Here is a 17707-nt window from a genome sequence, read left to right as displayed (position 1 = left end):
TTAATGGCGTCTGTGCTTAAGTTTGCGAACAGTCTTGTAGCGATAGCCGTCATCACCAAAGACGGCAGTCTGCTCGGGAACAGAAACAATACTGATGACTTCTTCGGTTTGAGATTCAGATGGTGGCAAATATTCGTTTGAGGGAAGTTCGTTAACATCGCGACGATGACGATAACGGATACGACGCACGGTCTTGTAACGGTAACCATCATCAGCCAAGACGGCAGATTCTTGGGCAGCAGCTTCAACAGGAGCTTCGACAGCAACTTCTTGTTCAGTGGCAGCTACAGGAGGCAAGTATTCGTTGGTTGGCAATTCATTGACATCGCGACGGTGACGATAACGGATACGACGTACGGTCTTGTAACGGTAACCATCATCAGCCAAGACGGCAGATTCTTGGGCAGCAGCTTCAACAGGGGCTTCGACAGCAACTTCTTGTTCAGTGGCAGCAACAGGAGGCAAGTATTCGTTGGTTGACAATTCATTGACATCACGACGACGACGATAACGGATACGACGAACGGTCTTGTAACGGTAACCATCATCAGCCAATACGGCAGATTCTTGGGCAGCAGCTTCAACAGGGGCTTCGACAGCAACTTCTTGTTCAGTGGCAGCTACAGGAGGCAAGTATTCGTTGGTTGGCAATTCATTGACATCGCGACGGTGACGATAACGAATACGACGTACGGTCTTGTAACGGTAACCATCATCAGCCAAGACGGCAGATTCTTGGGCAGCAGCTTCAACAGGGGCTTCGACAGCAACTTCTTGTTCAGTGACAGCTACAGGAGGCAAGTATTCGTTGGTTGGCAATTCATTGACATCACGACGACGACGATAACGGATACGACGCACTGTCTTGTAACGGTAACCATCATCAGCCAAGACGGCAGATTCTTGGGCAGCAGCTTCAACAGGGGCTTCGACAGCAACTTCTTGTTCAGTGGCAGCTACAGGAGGCAAGTATTCGTTGGTTGGCAATTCATTGACATCGCGACGATGACGATAACGGATACGACGTACGGTCTTGTAACGGTAACCATCATCAGCCAAGACGGCAGATTCTTGGGCAGCAGCTTCAACAGGGGCTTCGACAGCAACTTCTTGTTCAGTGGCAGCTACAGGAGGCAAGTATTCGTTGGTTGGCAATTCATTGACATCACGACGACGACGATAACGGATACGACGCACTGTCTTGTAACGATAACCATCATTGGCCAAAACGGCGCTGTCTTGGGTGGCTTCAACAGCTGGTTCCTCGACTACTACAGCTTCCTCAGTGGCGGCTGCAGTTTCGGTGCTTGGGGGCAAATATTCATTGTTCACCAGTTCGCTTACATCGCGGCGGTTTCTAAACTTAAGTTTACGTACAACCTTGTAGCGGTAACCATCTTCGGCAATTGGGGCGACTTCGGCATTCACTTCTGGTGGGATATACTCCTGAGTTATCAGGCTATTATCCACCACGGGTGTCAAATATTCGCTGTTTATAGAAGCTGCGGACGCAGCTGCTATGGCAGCAAAGGCAAAAACGAAGAATCTCTACAATAAATAAATGCATTGCATATTTTAATGTGAAACTATATATTCTGAGTTGGCACTGTCAGTAATATCCTCAAAATCCTCCAAATATATTGAATTTTACTTACCATTCTACTTAAGACTGAACAACTTAAGCTATGAAAGACAAGGTGTGTTATGATTTCTTCTCATCACAATCTCTAATATTTATACTCTAGATTGATTGGAAGAACAAATGACCTTATTTTGAATAATTTTTATTTCTGATATAATTAAAATCACTAATCCATAGATTTTGCCTATGAAAGGCATCATCAAACTACTTGGCCAATCACTTGGCTAGGTTGTTAGGTTAGATTGTTCGTCGTGGACAAAAAACTTCGCAGATTTTCTTATTGATATGATATGTTTTGATATGTTTTTTTTATGTTTTCTGTTTTGCTCATCTCAATTGTGTGGGTCTATCGTATTGTTATGATGATGGTGATGTGCGGACAAATGCTATAATAGACGTTTTCAATTATTTCCGGAAATATCTTTTTTTGATATAAACCTTTCATTTTTTTAACCAATTCAAGTTCAAGAATGATCGTTGTTTTGTAAGGTAAATGTGTTCAAGTGTTTATAGAGACTGTAGGTTATGATAATATTGATATTATAGAACATAATTATTTCAAGAATATTCATTAAATCAGAATGGTAGAAACAAATATAATACACGGAAATTTGTATTTGTGTGTAATTTTTGTAAATGTTAATGGATAATTCAACTAACATTTGTCGAGTAAGAAGTAATTTTATTTTTATACCCTACACCATAAGTTAGAGAGTATATTAAATTTGTCATTCCGTTTGCATCTCTTCGACATATTCATGTTACTATATACTGATAGAACGTTGAAATTTTGCATATACATTGTTATTACTCTTTCGATGTTTGGTATTAAAAATGACATTTATCGGCCCATGCTTTGATATAGCCTTCATATAACGGTACCCTCAAATATTTTGTATTTTGGGGATTGTTTCACATGATTTTCCCATTTTAAGTTCCCATTGGGTATTAATTGTTCCTGCCGAAAATGATCAATATTTGACAGTTTTCCAACCAAGTTGTGATTTTAGATTCTCATTGGGCAGAGAATCTTCCATCCAAGAAAATCAATATTGATTCATGTTTCGAGGGCACATCTTTCTATCAAAAATTATCCATATTGGGTGACTTTATACGACCCCCTCATTGGGTCACATTGGGTTGATATATACCCATTATTCGACAATTGAAGGTTTTGGTACATTTTTCAATCGAATTGACAGCAGTTTGATATTTTTTGTAAACATGGGGTGTCAAATTTTCCCATCGGTATTTTGAGGGTTTTTCTAATTTCTCTGACATAAATAAAGTTATATAAAAGCATCACCATATTTTCGTTGAAGGTTTTAGCCGCATTATCTCATAAATTGGCTGCCATTCCGGGTTCTTGCAGGTAGGTCTATATTTGAACACAGTTCCCACATATAGGTACGTATTTTTAAGTTTTTAGACAGATTTTCTCACCGAAGAGAATGTAATTTGAAAAAATATTTTTGTCGAAAAATTTCGTTGCTTGCCCATTTTTTGACATAGCCCCTATATAAAGAGGGGCGTGACCAATTTTCGGTACTCTGACGGAGCGGTTATTTTCTTTTTTCAAATTCTTACTTCAATTTCTTTCCAGAATGTTTTTAATATAAATTCACGATTTTTACGTTCCTTGTCCAGTTTTAAAATCTATAATTTGGTTGTGTATTTTCCCACATAAGCAACCTAATAGTTAATAGTATTCGAAAACCGTCCAAAGAGGTGTTTATTAATTTCGACCAGATGGACCTTAACACATTTTCTGGTAAAAGAAAGCTAAGCTATTTTGGGTGTACAAGTCACATTTCCAACCCATCCGACTTTTATGAATAAATCGATTTCAACGAAACTTGCCAGAGATCAATTTATATTAACTTCAATACATGTGCAAAATTATGTGACAATAGGACAAACTTTTGGTCTTTAGTGCACAAATTACATAAAATCGGACGAAAATATATATGGGAGCTATATATAAACCTGAACCAACTTTTACGAAACTTATCACATTATTCTAGATTTAATTCAAATGTTGTGCAAATCGAAAGATATATAAATCCTAGGAAAATATATGTGGGAGCTATATCTAAATCTGAAGCGATTTTAAGGAAACTTAACACACATCATTCTAGATTTAATCCAGCACGCTATGCCATTTAGTGCAAATCGAAGGATATATAGGTACATTGGTACATCATTTACATAAAATTGGACGAAAATATATATCAGAGCTATATATAAATCTGAACCGATTTTCACAAAAGTTAACACATATCATTCTAGACTTAATTCTAGAGTAATGCCAAATTTTGTGCAAATCGGAAGATATGTAGAGACTTTGGTACACCATTTACATAAAATCGGACAAAAATATACGCAAATCGAAAGATATGTAGGGACATTAAAAATCATTTACATTAAATTGGGCGGAAATATATAGGGAGCTATATCTACATCTGAACTGATTTTCAGGAAACTTAACACATATCATTGTATATTTTAGCACGCTATGCCAAATTTCGTGCAAATCGAAAGATATATAGAAACTTTTCTACACCATTTACATAAAATCGGACGAAACCAATTTCAGAAAGTGATTCTATGCATATTATCAAATGGAACTATGTGTCTATTTCGTTTCCTTTGCCTCTTACATACATATGCACAAACACATAATGATGGTGAAGGGGGTAAAAACATAAAAACAATTAATTTAGGATAAAGCACCCTTTCCTAAGGGTACCATACGTCCTCTTTAAGAGGACAATCATCTAATTTAATTAGCTGTAATCTGTAATATTGATGTCATTTATTTTTTTAATCTGTCATCATTGTCATCTATATTTTTAAAGCCTCTTTGTTATGTACATTTTATAAAGATCCCAAGATTATTCGATTCGGACCAAAAATTTGGCAGTACTTAACGGGTTTTTAACTAATTTTATATATTTATAAGTAAATAGAAATTTACGTTTATATACATATATTATTGTTTTATTAAAAATATACAAAAATATTAAAACTATACCACAATCATGTACCAGTGTGTGTGGTGTAGGGTATAAAAAGCCTAAATTTATTTTTGATTTTCATAGTGCCATAAATGTTTTGACATAATGATTGAACTGAGACAAACTGAGCATATTTAAATAATGTTTATTTTTGGTTCCATTGTTGATTCTTTTTTATTGTTCCCTGAAAACAATGACCAACCACATGGCGCATGGGCATACACAAAACGATGCCACTTCATTCATTTGTGGCCATTCGTATCGATTGTAAACCGGTCTATAATTTTCAAGTGACAAAAGATCAACACAATATTTAAATTTAGGTATAATTGTTATTGTTTTAATATGCATGCTGGATCACTCAACTATAATGCTTAGCGGCGAATTTATTAAAGAAAAAGAAAAAAACACAATAACTGGGAAGTAAAAAAATAGTCATTACTTTTAAGAGTATCTCAAGAGAGCATCGTAAAACACGCGCACGCACATACATAGAGCATTTGTAAAGTTTAGTCGCACTGGTCGATTATGTTTATTGTGGGGAATGGAATATGCAAATGCTGTTAAACGTTTTTTTTTATCAATGGCCATAAAGGTAAATCTATAGTTTGGGAATAATAACAATAAAAAATAAAATTAAAATGGTGTTAATTTGTGAATGTCGTATATTAGCAGATATTATGTGGAAAGGTCAGAATTTTTTCATAGGTATCGGAGAAAGAGGTATGAATGAAATGTAATATTAAAAGGCATTTAAGGGAACCCCCCCCATTCTCGCTTTTAATGTTTCAAGATTTTCAATGGGCTGGTAAATCAGTACCAATGCTTGTTAAGGTTAGTAACTTTGCACATATATATTTGAAGATTTAAAAGAAAAGAAAAATAATTTACAAAAATTTGTTGTTATTGTTTTGTTGTTGTTTTTTGTAATTAAAGAGAAGTCCTTATTTTTGATGGCGGACATGATAACTCCTCACTGGAACATCGGAATTCCGAAAATTCCAACGGTGTTAGAAAGAGTACATGTCTGGCTCTCGTATGAACTAGGATTATTGACTTCGCTCTAAAATTAACAAAATGGCGCACCTTTCAAAAATATTTTTGGAAAATCACCGATTTTTGACAAAAAACCAAGTTAAAAAATAAGGAAGCACTTCCGATTGGCTTTATGCTAGTTCATACGATAGCTATACACTTACAGAGAAACGTGTACAAATTTGGAATCGATTGGGTTATTAATTTTTGAGTTATCGTGCCCGCCATTCGCAAAAGAGAAAAAAAAACGTTTAAAGTTTGAGAAGCCCTTTAGCCGTCACTTGATGCTGACACAATAAATCGGCTATATTTTCAAGAGTTCTTGAGATTTTCACTTGAAATTTTGTAGGGATATTCTTGAATTAGTGTAGAATCAAATTAAATCAAAAAAAATTTGACTCCGAGAATGGGGGGGTCCCCTTAAATTAGATTTGTACTGGTGTTTATAAATCCAGTACAATGTAAGCGTACTATTAAACATCGAAACCAGGTTTTTAAAATTTGTTAATCGAATAACAATCGCATATAATGTCCGATATGATACAAAATATGTACATTGTGATATTTCATTCAAGCTGAAATCAATTTCGAAGATGGGACCTACCGGTTTACTCATTCCTTACTTGCATTTGAAATAATTGATGTTCAGAAATATACTTACTGTGCGGATCTTAAAAAATCACCCTTTAGTGGATTCAATGCCAAACCAGACCATGAATCGGAATTAAAATTTAATAGAATGTTCTCTCCGCAACAGAAATCTAGCTCTATACTATACTATTAAGAATCATTTATTACCCTTTGTACTCTTGTAATATTTATTTCGAAAAAATTCAAATATAGAATCACCCAGTCGGTATATCAAAAACCACCGCAACATTAATTCGAAATCTCAGAATTCCAGCTCTATCGGTCCACTCTAAATCCACATTGTACCAAATTTAGTGTCATTTAGTATACATTAGTGGATATTTTCAAAACTTCCTACATACCCCAAACCATCACCCAAACAGTGATCCTGACTCCAAATGTCAAGATTCCAGCTCTATCGGTTCACCCAAATCAAAATTTGCTACCATTTAGTACAAAATTTACAATACTCACTGCATATTCCAAACCTACACCACAAAAATGATTCTTACTGCAAATTTAAGAATCCTAGCTCTATCAGTTCACCCAAAATTTAAATGTGTAGTAACCATAAGTATGAATTTTCCAAAACTACACCGATATTCCACACTCCAACAGTAACCTTATTTTCAAATTTCTGTGTTCGAGCTCTATCGGTTCACCCAAATCCACATTTGGTACCATTTTATACACATTAGTAAAAATTTCCAAATCCAATCCTCCATCCCAACAGTGACCCTAAATCCAAATTTCAGGATTCCAGCTATATTGATTCAATAAAAATTTAAATTGACCAAATTTAGTAGACGTTAGTAGGATTATGCAAAACTTTCTAGAAAGTCCAACCATACATCCCAAAAATCATACATCTTAACATCAAATTTCAATCGGTTCTCCCAAAATTCACATTTGGTACCATTAAGAAAAATTTTTCAAAACATCCTACATCGGGCCACCGTACAATTTAACTTGCACCATATTTAGTTCACATTAGTAAGAATTTCATCGAAAAATATATTTGTATATTGTAAAAAAGACATATAATTTCAATTAATCATCTAATTGACACAATGAAGCTGCTCCACGATTTATCCAATGCATTTGATTCCTGGTACATGGTAAATCCATATACATTACGAAATTTGTCGAATGGCCAGTGGTGGAGAGAACACCACGTCTTTCACTTGTCTTATATACAGGACATTCGTAGATATGCTTCCCATCTCGACCAATATCAACGTTATCTTTGGTCGTTTCATCATTTTTCAATGTTGGCAAAAGGCAAACAACGGGTATGGTATCGAAGAGAACTTTCGCAAACGATTCATCCAGAGCTTGTTCGGTACGATTCCAGCGACAACCCTCTAAGAAGAGACCCTGCATTTTAGAAAAATAAAAAAATAAATTGCATTGTGATTAGAAAAGAGTAAATAATATTAATTGTATGACATGCCAGATAACTTAGCTAGTAAAAATGATAATCGACTGGAATTACTCCAACAAAATAAAAAAATAAAATTTAAGAATATTTAATGTATGTTAAGTTCAAAAGGAGGTAATGCCGTATTTTTTTAATAATTAAAAGATTGGCAAATAAGAGTATTATAAAGGTACGTTAAGATAAATAAAAATTTTATATTGCAACGATGTTTTAACATTGCCTCTTTATAAAGGACCCGATCCATGTTTAAGGTTTGACCACATTTTCTAAATAAAGTGGTTGTAATTTGTACGTCCGAGTTCTGGGAGAATGACACACTTATTTTCAGTTCCTGATTTTCATATAGCCCTAATATAACGGTACGGTTCGATTTTAGGTATTTTGAATGCTTAATTTGACATTCCGTGGATGTATGACCATGTCTGTATATGGCCCTTGTATAGAGGTATGATCCATTTTAGGTATTTCAATGGTTCTAGTCTCATTCTCTAAGCGATGTGTCTAAAAGTTCAGGTTTAGGGAACCCCAACCATATTTTGATTTTCATGCTTAATTTGACATTCCGTATAATTGGATGTATGACCATGTCTGTATATGGCCCTTGTATAGATGTATGATCCATTTTAGGTATTTCAATGGTTCTAGTCTCATTCTCTAAGCGATGTGTCTAAAAGTTCAGGTTTGTAAGGGATAATAGATCGCTTAATAGAAAAGATTTAAAATTGCTGCATGTTTTGCAACAGTATCATTATTTATATGTTGATGGTTTTGAGCGAATTTTATAACAGAGACTACTATATATCCATCTGTCCAAGGGCTCCACATGATATTGTACGGATGACCTTATTGTCCCTTTCGCACTTTGGGTATCATATAGTCGGCCACGTCTTGTTTAATGTCTGTTGAAATTGGTTCAGATTTAGATATAGCTACAATATATGATTTTGTCCGATTTTATATAATGATGTACCAAACTCCCAATATTTGTCAGATTTTGCACAGCGTACTGAAACAGGTCCAGATTAATGTCTGTCAAATGCTGTAGAAATCTGTTCAGATTTAGATATAGATCTCATAAATAATTTTGTCTGATTTCATGTAAATGGCACACAAAACTTCCAATATTTTTCCGATAAAGACAACAATTTTGTACGGCGTATTGAATTAAGTCCAGTTTGATGTCCGTGAAGTTTTGTGGAAATCGGTTCAGATTTACATTTAGCTCTCATATATAGTTTCATTCGACTTCATGTAAATGGTGCACCAAACTCCCAATATTTTTCCTATAAGGACAAAGCGTTCTGAATTTCGGTCCAGTTTGATGTCCATGAAGTTTTGTCGAAATCGATTTAGATTTAGATATAGCTCCCATATATAGTTCCGTCTGATTTTATGTAAATGGTGCAACAAAGTCCCAATATTTGTCCGATTGACGCAAAATTTTGCACAACGTACTTAAATAGTTCCAGATTAATGTATGTGGAAATCGGTTGTAGTTGGATAGCTCCCATATATTTATACCCTTCACTAAACTGTGGTACAGGTGCATATGTTTGTAACAGGCAAAAGGAAACGAGATAGACACATGGTTCCTTTTGAGAATATGCATAGAACTCTTTTTTTAAGTCGATTTATGCATGTTCGTTTGTCCGTCCGTCCATGTATTTTTGTTAACAAAGTACAGGTCGCATTTGTGATCCGATTTGGATGAAATTTGGCACAGTTCACTTATTTGGCCCTAGGACGAACCCTATTGAAATTGGGAAAAATCCCTTCAGATTTAGATATAGCTTCCATATATATTTTCGTCCGATTTTATGTAAATATTGCACCAAAGTCCCTATATATCCTTCGATTTGCACGATATTTGGCATAGCGTACTGAATTAAGTTTACAACGATGTGAGTTAAATTTCGTGAAAATCGGTTCAGATTTAGATATAGCTCCCATATATATTTTCGACGTCTGTTAGGATTCCATCTGTTGAATATACCCAAAGTGGTGAAGGGTATCATATAGTCGGCCCCGTCCGACTTTACCACTTTCCTTACGGGTTTTTATATATAGTTGGTTGTGCTATTGACATACAATTTTGTACAGCGTCCCTTTTTGAATTTAAAATTAAGTGCATTATGTTTCATTTTAATCGGTTGAGATTTACATATAACTCCGATACTAATTTTCGCTAACAACTTACTGGTTACAAAAATATTATGACTTTTCATATACTACAAAGTTTGTGCTTGGCTAGAACAGATTGTGCATTGTACATGTTACAATAATATTCCATCTTACGTGTATTAACTTTGCTTCGTCATTGCTTTGCTTTTGTTTCTGAAAGTTTGTTTTGTGTTTAGCAAATTAAAAATAAAAGATGAAGAAGGAAACACAGTAAGTTAACTCTCTCTTTCTCTTTTTTAAACATTATTATCTTATGTTTCTTGAAACTTTTGGTTGTTTAAGAATGTAGCTGGAAAAACAAAACAAATGGCAACGAATTTTCAACTTACCCGTATATATGCTCCACGTTCTGGCTCTTCATCGGCTTCCATTTCATATTGAGTAACTTCGAAATCAATTTTCACCATATCAATCTGATAACTATTCTTTCTAGAATAATTTTGCAATACACCAGTCATAAACGATTGAGTGAAATAAAATCCGGACAGCCAGTAGACGATTGGCTCCCCCTCCTCTATCCAACGTTGAAAGAATTCCAATCTGGAAATAAGATGATTGCAGTTAAAAAAAAAAATAATAAAAAAATACAAACAGAGTTTGTCGATAAAGTGTCCAAACAACATGCTTACGCACATTTCAGTTTGAACAATTTCAATAGATCTTAGAAAGTTTATTTTAAATTTTAATTAGTTTTTCAGAGCATTTTGTATCTTCTTTTTTATAAAATCTTTTGATATCAAAGAACTTAAGGCTTTTCTTTTGAACTAAATAAAAGTGAAAAGGAAAATATATTTTTGTATCCTTAGGGATTGTAAAATAAATTTTGTAAATTAAAGTTTAGGTGCATCCATTGGATGCATGTATATTAAATGTAGTATATATTAAATTAAATGTATATATTAAATGACTCGTTCCGTTTGCAACTCCTCGAAATATTCACTTGGGACCCCATAAATATTTAGCCAGGTCCGCAATGGTTCACATTTTAGAGAATGCCCCATGTAACGCCACATCTAGAGTTCGGCATTTTTCGGGAGCTTGGGCACGAGTTTCAACCAAATTGGATGCAATTTAATATTTGGAATTCGTATAGAGTAGACGATCTCTTCCTACCCAAAATGATAAATATTGGCTCATGTTTCCGGGTAGTCGCCCATATAAAGATAATCCCCAGAGTTTTTAACACTTATTTATACGAACTGGACAAATTTGATTTTTCAGATGGTATATCTGTTATATAACGGTACCAAAACATTTTGGGTTGGATTGAAGGTTTTAGCCACATTTTCCCAAATTCTTTATACCAAATTGCAGCTGTAATTTGTAAAAGCTCACATGCATATATACAGAAAATTATCAATACAAGTCCATGTTGTGATATAGCCCCTATGGATCTGTATCGAAATGGTGTTGCTAAAAATCATTAATGATTATTATGCTCCAAGAACATCGAATGCTAAATTACGCAATCCCACGCAGCGCGATCCTGAAATTACACGGACAGCTGTTGCTAACCACCTTATGTTTGTATTGTTCTGTTTCTATTTTGGAAGCAACATATCCCGGAATGCTTTCTTCGGATTCTTTTGGTCCGTGTCGGGATCTAACAAAACCCCAAACTTATGGTTCTGTTCGGTTTGCCACAACATCATTGACCACAGATAAGTGGGATATAATGGGTGCTGGGAGTGGGTGCACTTCAGGAGCTGTTCCGGTTAGGAATTATGTTGCCTCACGCTGCTACAGAGCAATCCCCAGCGAGCCCTTGTCCACGACGACAACTTCTTCGTCGGAGTACGGAACTCCACTGCAGTTTCCTCACCAGCAACCAAATATGCAGTATTTAACACCACACTGTGCTGTTTCTATTCCTGATAGTGCATCATATAATGGCAACGACCTTCGGGGAAAAATAGACATGGATAGTGGATTTAATGAATAGGAAGAATATCTTGGTGGCGGAGGTACTGGAAGCCAAGTTCGATGGTAATTGTAGGCTATAGCGTTGTGTTGGTAACAACGTTCCGAGGAAGGATCGCACCAGAAGTGGAGGTGGGGACCTACCATTCCTTATGCACCACTCTGTTCAATACAGGCTTATCTCGCTTGAGATGGAGTCTAGTGACCCATGCAATGTATGGGAGTAGCCGTTAAATGTGGTAGGTACTGTCGAAATGTATATAATGCCGATTAGTATCTGTGAACCGCATAATTTGCTTAATATTAGGTTCCTATTGGAGGGCAATAATGTTCTCCGTGGGTTGTGCCATTTCCGTCCTAGGTAATGACCACAGGTGATCAGTGCTGGTAGAGCTGGCAGAGAGATTTTCAGTTCACCAGACATAAGCATTTTGTTGACCGGTCTTATAAATAAATTCAACTGGCAGCCTGTCATTTCTTTTAGTTCAGACCATCTCCCTCTCCATCCGTAGATCACCGGATTCCATTACCTCTGAACGGCGGACTTAACTTAATCATAAGAAAGCCAACTGGCAATGAGAGAAAGCGCTTGAGAGAAATTTCCATTCCTTCTTACGTACGGATAGCAGTTACGATACGTATGCAGTTACGTATTTACCAGCCTTCTTCCACGCGAGAAATATAAAAGTATCCCCCACGAAATCTTCGGCCACATTTTTCACAATATGGACTGCGGAGATGAGAATGTATTGAATGTGCAGGTCGACGGGGCATACAATTCCAACCACCAACAACCCCAAATTCTCGGGGTCACATTCGCCAGCAATCTACGATAAGTTGAAAAGTGGGAATACGGTACTCTTACAAAGTGATAAAGTGCCAGTGTGGTCTGCGAAGACTAGTGCTACGCAATGCAAAAGTATTCAGTATTTTTAGAACGCCGCCCTGACAATATGGTGCCTCCTCATGACACCATCTTCATAAGAAAACGAAGATCCTACCTTACGTCAGCATGCAATATACTTTTGTTGCAGTACATGCTTGGGTGCTTCAGACATACTCATACTGACCATCGTATAAAAGGAAGCCTCTAGATCAAGTTGCCTATTGAGCAGAATGAATACAGAGTGAATGATGTCTGAATCTCAATCCCTACACGTCGCAGCTGAAGAAGGTCAGCTGTACACACACACCAGAGTATTTTTGACCCTTTTACGTTCAGGATGGTGCAGTCTCATTGATATATAACTCAAAATGTCAAATTACAGTATCTTTGGTTGGAAATGCGGCTAATCCAAATAAAAGGAGTGAGACCTCATTTTATGCTTAGATATATTTGCCTTCAAAAAACCGAAATTTCAAATTATAGCCGGTGCGCAGGATAACTCTCGAAGGGGATAACCAATTTCATCCAGTAGTAGTGTATCGTACTACATACGATGTCATACACTGAGAATCTATATCTGTCAGCAACATCGACAAACACTTTTTTACAACATTGAAGATGAATATATACCACTCACCTGGCAAGAAAATCCGTAATATAACTACCCAATGGTTTCAATGAGGGATAACTCTTTTTCAGCCAATCACTCGGTAACTTTCCAATAACCATAGAACGATGAGTTCTCTCTAGTTCGGGTATCATTGCTATTTGACCCTGTATAGCTTTTTGTACATTTTGAAGACTTTTTCGTATATATTCCAATAAACGATTGAATCTTCATTTTTGAATATAGGTAAAAAATAGAAATTCTATATTTCAAGCGAATATAAAAACAATGAAGAGACAACTCTACCTTATCAGCTCCTGTCGTAATACAGTGTTCATTGAATTTGTATAGACAACTGGGTATTTTTCTGCAACTTCGTCCACATTGAATGCTTCAGGCAAACGTGACAATATGTCTGTGCATATTTCAAAGGCTGGATCGACTTTTGGGCCATCACCGCTGCGGCTGGTTTTCACCGAAGCCATAAGATCCGTTTGTGTCTTCAAAACACCTTGTATTAGCTTTTCAAGAGAAAAATCGTATTATGTTCATTGTTTTAAATGTGTGTGTGTGGGTTTTTGCATTTTTATTATCAATGTAATATACGAACATTACTCGAATGACTCTATTCGGTTGTTATTACTTACAGCATCCGTTTCCTTGTTGTTGCGATTTATATCGGCATTTTCGTGCAAGCCATAAACTTCCGGATGAGGGCTTAAGGGAAAAGTTTTTATGTACTCCAAGGCATTGACACGTGTTGGATTTAGAGGTATCCTGTAGTTACCAGACTGTGATAGTTGATAACTTGGTGGTCGGACAGAGACAAATATTAATTTTCAGAGGACATAAAATTTTGTGGGTTTATTTGTGGTTATTTGTTGTGAGGATAACATTTATGATATAACAATTGGATATTTTATATTTCTTTATGGTGTCTTTTTAATATATCCGAACTTAAAAACATCTAAAATCATTGGGGGCAAACAACGGAATTTTGGATTGAAAAATTGGGCTAAGTCCTGAACATCCTGTTCTATATAGAAACATGAACTTAAAACCGATATATGAAAAAAATTAACGAGATAGACCCATGATTACTTTTGAGAATATGCATAGAATCAATTGTTGAGTCGATTTATGCATGTCCGTCCAACTGTTGATGTAAAATTGTAAGCATTGTACAGGTCGCACTTAAGATCCGAATGAAACGAAATATGCCACAGCGTATTTGTTTCGCCCAAGGAAGAATCTTATTGATATTGGAGAAAATTGGTTCAGATTTATATAAGCTCCCATATATATTTTCGCCCGATTTTGGTTTTTTTATTGAAATCATTCTCGCATAAGAACGAATTGAGGCCTAATATCCAATGTTTTTATAGCCTTCACCACACTGTGGTACATGGTATTATGTCTTTGTGCATATGTTTGAAACTGGCAAAAGGAACCGGGATAGACCCTTTGTTCCTTTTGGTAATATGCATAGAATTACTTTCAGAGTCGATTTATGCATGTCCGTCCATGTATTTTTGGAATCCGATTTGGATGAAATTTGAAACATGCCACTTATTTGGAGCAAGGACGAACCCAATTGACATTAGAGAATATCGGTTCAGATTTAGATATAGCCTCCATATATAGATTAGTATTATTTTATGTAAATGGTGCGCCAAACTTCCAATATTGGTCCGATTGAAACAAAATTTTGCATAGAGTACTGAATTAGGTCCGATTTTATGTAAATTGAATACCATGCGGCCAATATTGGTGCGATTGAGACAAAAATTTTACACAGAGTACTAACTTAGGTCCAGATAGATGTATGCGATTAGATATAGTTCCCATATATAGTTTAACACGATTTAAAGGAAATGAAGCACCATACTCCCGATATTTGTCCGACTGAGACAAAATTTAGCACAGAGTACTGAATTAGGTCTAGATTGATGAATGCGATGTTTTATTAGAATCGGTTTAGATTTAGATATAGTTCCCCTGTATAGTTTCCTCCGTTTTTACGTAAATGGTGCACCATACTGTCAATATTTGTCCGATTGAGACAAAATTTTGCACAGCGTCCTGAATTTACTGCAGGTCGACCTCCGTGGTTCAGATTTAAAAAGTGCTCACATATATACATATTTTAAAATTTGTCCGCTTAGGATGAATTAGTGCACAACGTACCAAATCGAATCTAGAATAACGTGTATTGGATTCTGTGTCGAGATAAATTTTGGATAGGTCACTGTATTGCAGCATACAAAATGGTGGATGCCACGGTTGCTCAAATACGTTCATTTATATATAGATATTTTGCTCGATGATTGGCATTTCATTTTTCATAATTTTCGGTTGGTATGTATATGGGTTGTTTAAATTTAATTCAAATATCTATGTACGCAGTAAGTTTCGTGCGATTCCATTTTGATGGTCCTTCAAAGATCCTATGTCTATTCTATGTAAACGATGTAAACATATGAGCATCTCAGGTATGTACTCAAAGTGGTGAAAGGTATCATATAGTCGACTCCGTCCGACTTTTGTACTTTCCTTACTGATTCCATATGTTTTACTTTATATTTAATGCGTGTATGTGTGTGTATGAACTTTAGATATTTCACTTACTTGTCAACATCAATAGTATCGGGATTATAGATCATGTTCAGTAATGATAAGATTAAACGGCGATCCTTGTCATCGGTTACACGACCGCCATAATTACATTCACCCGTAAGATAGACATGGCCACGAAACGGAATGCTGTGGCTTTGGGCTATAAACATCTTCAGCTGGAGCAATGAAATTCTGCAAGCAAAACGGCATTGTTAATATATACACAAGACTAAGAACATACAAAACAGAGAGAAAAAAATAATAGTTCATCCGTCTAGTTCCTTATGTGAGGTGAATGAATGAATAAATAGAAAAAATTTTGAGGTGAAATTGGAAAGATTTAACTTAACGTTGAAGAAATTAATTTATTCATAGGGTTTACTCAATCTTAAGCAAAATATAAAATATTCAATATAATAAAAAGTATAATTGTCTTACTTCAAATCCGCTTCGCTAAATTCATACGGTATATTCCAGCCAAGTGGGCCAAATTCACGACGTTCTTGGACAACAGCATGAAAGAAGACCAATGCAAATACGCCACGCAACCAACATTTATTGGCTGTTTCAACATGAACAAATGCATTGCTGAAGAATTTACTGCGCACCAACGGATCCGAATTGAATGACCTCTGCATATTGGCTTTGAGACCTTTGGGTGGTTCGTTTGTCATCTTTACAGAATTTTGTAAAACCGATACCGGGAAAACGGAACTGGGATATGATGTACACCACAAACGATAATCTGGATGAGCGGATTCGGCCAGTGTACTGTCATTGCAAATGCGTTCCAATTCTCCCATCCAGCTTACAGCTACGTGACAATTTTGCAAAACCACCCAGTGTCCATGGCGATTGGCTTCGATTATCATCTTTTCAGCACGTGGTCCTTGTCCTTGGCCCAATGAAATGCTCTTTGTTCTGCAACGAGAAAAAAGATACAACTACAAGAAATATGGCTAGAATGTTATGTCGTTTGCATTGCTTTGTAGATATGGCATAAGTGAATTTTTTAGAAATGAAAACGATGTTTGAAGTACGGTTCTGTAAGTACGTAGAATCGGTAACAATATCTAGAATTACCAATAGCTGGAATTGCAATTATCTTCAATTATCAATAACTGATAATTAGATTTATAATTAGAATTTGTGTATAATTTTCAACCGATTATATGACTTGTTACTTTTGAAGATTCACACAGAATCATATGTATTTTTGAAAAAGTAGGACTTCGTCAATTGTAATTAAATTAGACACAATTCATTCTAATGGCCCAAAGACTCTTGAAAATTTCTCTTGAAATTGGTGAAAATCGAGTCAGATTACAATATAACTCCCATTTATAGTTTCGGTTCAGATTCAGCTATTACTCTTATATATCCCCAACTTTATGTAAAACGGCTCCGATTTAGATATAGCTCTCAAATTTATCCGATTGTATGAAAATGTTGCACCAAAGGCTTGTCGTATTTGGGCGAAATTTTTACATAGCGAATTGAATAATTTCACTATTTTGTAGACATGAAGACATTTATATAGTAATGAATATAGCCCATCATTACTATATAAATGTCTTCAATGTTTCATATGCCAATGATAGCAATTAGTCGACTATTTGAAGCATTCATAATGACATTGTTTTCTATTCTATTTTATGTTCTCGATTTTCAATTAAAAATACATTGTAAAGCTGTTAAAGTGGAATTGCCACAACATCCATACCGAGTAAAT

At 35.6% G+C, this 17707-nt stretch overlaps 2 protein-coding genes across 2 annotated transcripts in view; both read right to left on the bottom strand.

Moving 5' to 3' along the window:
• On the bottom strand, positions 1-6310 carry LOC133326807 (uncharacterized). Its single transcript, XM_061535412.1, has 2 exons — positions 6299-6310; positions 1-1548 (listed from the first exon to the last, which is right to left on the bottom strand). The coding sequence occupies exons 1-2, from the start codon at positions 6308-6310 to the stop codon at positions 1-3; spliced, it is 1560 nt and encodes a 519-aa protein (XP_061391396.1).
• A 1064-nt stretch (positions 6311-7374) lies between these two features.
• Positions 7375-17707, bottom strand: part of LOC133326815 (dynein axonemal heavy chain 3) — a gene marked incomplete at its 5' end in the record, with an annotated part of 80056 nt that continues 69723 nt past the window's right edge. The window contains 7 exon segments of the mRNA XM_061535420.1: positions 7375-7701; positions 10276-10486; positions 13390-13587; positions 13666-13880; positions 14007-14166; positions 15988-16167; positions 16414-16896. Coding sequence (XP_061391404.1) covers positions 7375-7701; positions 10276-10486; positions 13390-13587; positions 13666-13880; positions 14007-14166; positions 15988-16167; positions 16414-16896 — 1774 coding nt within the window.

This window comes from Musca vetustissima, unplaced genomic scaffold (assembly GCF_032173495.1).
Source record: "Musca vetustissima isolate MV318-11 ecotype Yass unplaced genomic scaffold, APGP_CSIRO_Mvet_v1 utg2717, whole genome shotgun sequence".
Taxonomy (NCBI): domain Eukaryota; kingdom Metazoa; phylum Arthropoda; class Insecta; order Diptera; family Muscidae; genus Musca; species Musca vetustissima.
Note: the sequence above shows the minus strand (reverse complement) of the source record. Positions and strands in the feature narration are given on the sequence as shown.